This window comes from Labeo rohita, chromosome 3 (genome assembly GCF_022985175.1).
Source record: "Labeo rohita strain BAU-BD-2019 chromosome 3, IGBB_LRoh.1.0, whole genome shotgun sequence".
Classification (NCBI taxonomy): domain Eukaryota; kingdom Metazoa; phylum Chordata; class Actinopteri; order Cypriniformes; family Cyprinidae; genus Labeo; species Labeo rohita.
In genome coordinates, this window is record NC_066871.1 from 41210107 (window position 1) to 41212085 (window position 1979).

The 1979-nt window shown below is 43.8% G+C and overlaps 1 protein-coding gene across 1 annotated transcript; it reads left to right on the forward strand.

Moving 5' to 3' along the window:
* The first annotated feature begins 209 nt into the window (after nucleotides 1–209).
* On the forward strand, nucleotides 210–1336 carry nog1 (noggin 1). The gene has a single exon (XM_051106303.1). The coding sequence runs from the start codon at nucleotides 391–393 to the stop codon at nucleotides 1042–1044; it is 654 nt and encodes a 217-aa protein (XP_050962260.1). The 5' UTR covers nucleotides 210–390; the 3' UTR covers nucleotides 1045–1336.
* Nucleotides 1337–1979: the final 643 nt, after the last annotated feature.

Here is a 1979-nt window from a genome sequence, read left to right on the forward strand (position 1 = left end):
CCGAACGCCACCAGCCACGCCTCCCTCTCTCTCTCTCTCTCTCTCGTTCCGTGAGTTCTGAAGGAGGTGTTGGGGAATGTCCTGCAAACAAACTCACACTTAAAAAAACGAAGCCGCTGTATTACATCACAGGGCCGCGCGTGTATATATCTGAGGCGCGCGCGTGAGAGAGGCATTCCCAGAGTTTTGGCTCGCGCTGACACGTAGCGTGCGGGACTTTTTACGCGTGATGCTGCGCACGACTCCGACGCATTTAACCACCAGCGGGAAAGTCAGCAGCAAGAAACCGTACGAGTGACATGGATGGATAGATCCGGCATCTGAGCGCTTTTTGGATTCGCATCGGATAAAGCTGATTTTGTTTGATTTTACCGCTTTTTACGCCTCACGATGGATCTCCCGCAGTGTTTAGTGGCCGCGTACCTGCTCCTGGTGTCCCTCGCTCAGTGTCAGCACTATTATCTCCTCAGACCCATCCCGAGTGACACTTTACCCCTGCTGGATCTCAAGGAGGACCCCGACCCTATCTACGACCCGCGGGAGAAGGACCTCAACGAGACCGAGCTGAGAAGCGCCCTCAGCGACTTTGACAGCCGCTTCCTGTCCGTCAGCCCTCCTCAGGACCGCTACACGGGCAACGAGGACCTGGACGAGCTGGACCTCCAGCAGCAGAACCCCACCGGGCTGATGCCCAAAGACATCAAGAACCTGGACTTTGACGTGCAGTGGGGTAAGAAGCGCAAAGTCAGCAAGAAGCTGAAGCGCAGACTGCAGATGTGGCTCTGGTCCTACTCGTTCTGCCCGGTGCTGTACGCGTGGAACGACCTGGGGACGCGTTTTTGGCCGCGCTTCGTGCGCGCAGGGAGCTGCTACACCAAGCGATCGTGCTCGGTACCCGAGGGGATGGTGTGCAAACCGGCCAAATCCACGCACATCACGCTGCTGCGGTGGCGGTGCGTGCAGAGGCGAGGAGCGCTCAAGTGCGCGTGGATACCGGTGCAGTATCCCATCATTACAGAGTGCAAATGTTCGTGCGCGAACTGACCAATCACGAACGGACATCTCCGACGCGATGCTTTTTTTTTTCTGGAAAAAAGTGCACAAACTATATAAAAACTGTCGTTTTTCTGGACTTGAGCTGACTTGACAGGACTTAAATTATGGAAAACTGTTCTGAGAAATATTACTGTACAAACTTTGATCTGGATTTCAGTTTTAAAAAGATGCAAATTTCACGATTTAAGTTATGAAAAACGTTTTATTTTGTATTATGGTAACACTTTATAACTTCAAATCAATAACAAATGTAATACTTAACAGATAAATAATTCATATATATGGTAGTTACTGATTACAAGTAATCTGGATTACATAAACAGATTCCAAAAATGAAGTACTTGTAATTAAGTATATTACATTTTAAAATGCTCATACTCAGATTACAGTTACTTTTATAGATTACATGATTACATATTCACACAATGGCAGTAATTTTTCATAATTTATTGATTCTTCCCAATTTTCTGGACAAAATATTTAAAACCTGTAGACTTTGGACATGTTCTCTTTGCTGTTTTATATCAGTATGTTTTAGACAATTTTGGGAAAAAAAGTAATCCAAAAGTAATCTAAAAAAGTAGACAAAATACATTACATAACATGAGTTATCTAGATTATGTTACTAACTACAGTTTTCATCATGTAATCATCATGTAAAAGGTTCTTTATTGGCATTAATGGTTCCATAAAGAACCTTGAACCAATTTTTTTTAAATGTTCTTCAAAATGGTTCTTTTAAGAACTGTTGACTGAAAGGTTCTTTGAGGAACCACAAAAGGTTCTTTTATGGCATCACTGCAAAAACACCCCTTTGGAGCCTTTATTTGTAAGAGTATATATACACACATTTCAGCAACTGTTTGAATGTATTAGCTAATGTATTTTGAGCATTATGTATTATAATATGTATAAATATGCAT

Bases quoted from the DNA above. Each gene is read 5' to 3' on its own strand.
- nog1 (XM_051106303.1), top strand. From the start codon at position 391: ATGGATCTCCCGCAGTGTTTAGTGGCCGCGTACCTGCTCCTGGTGTCC.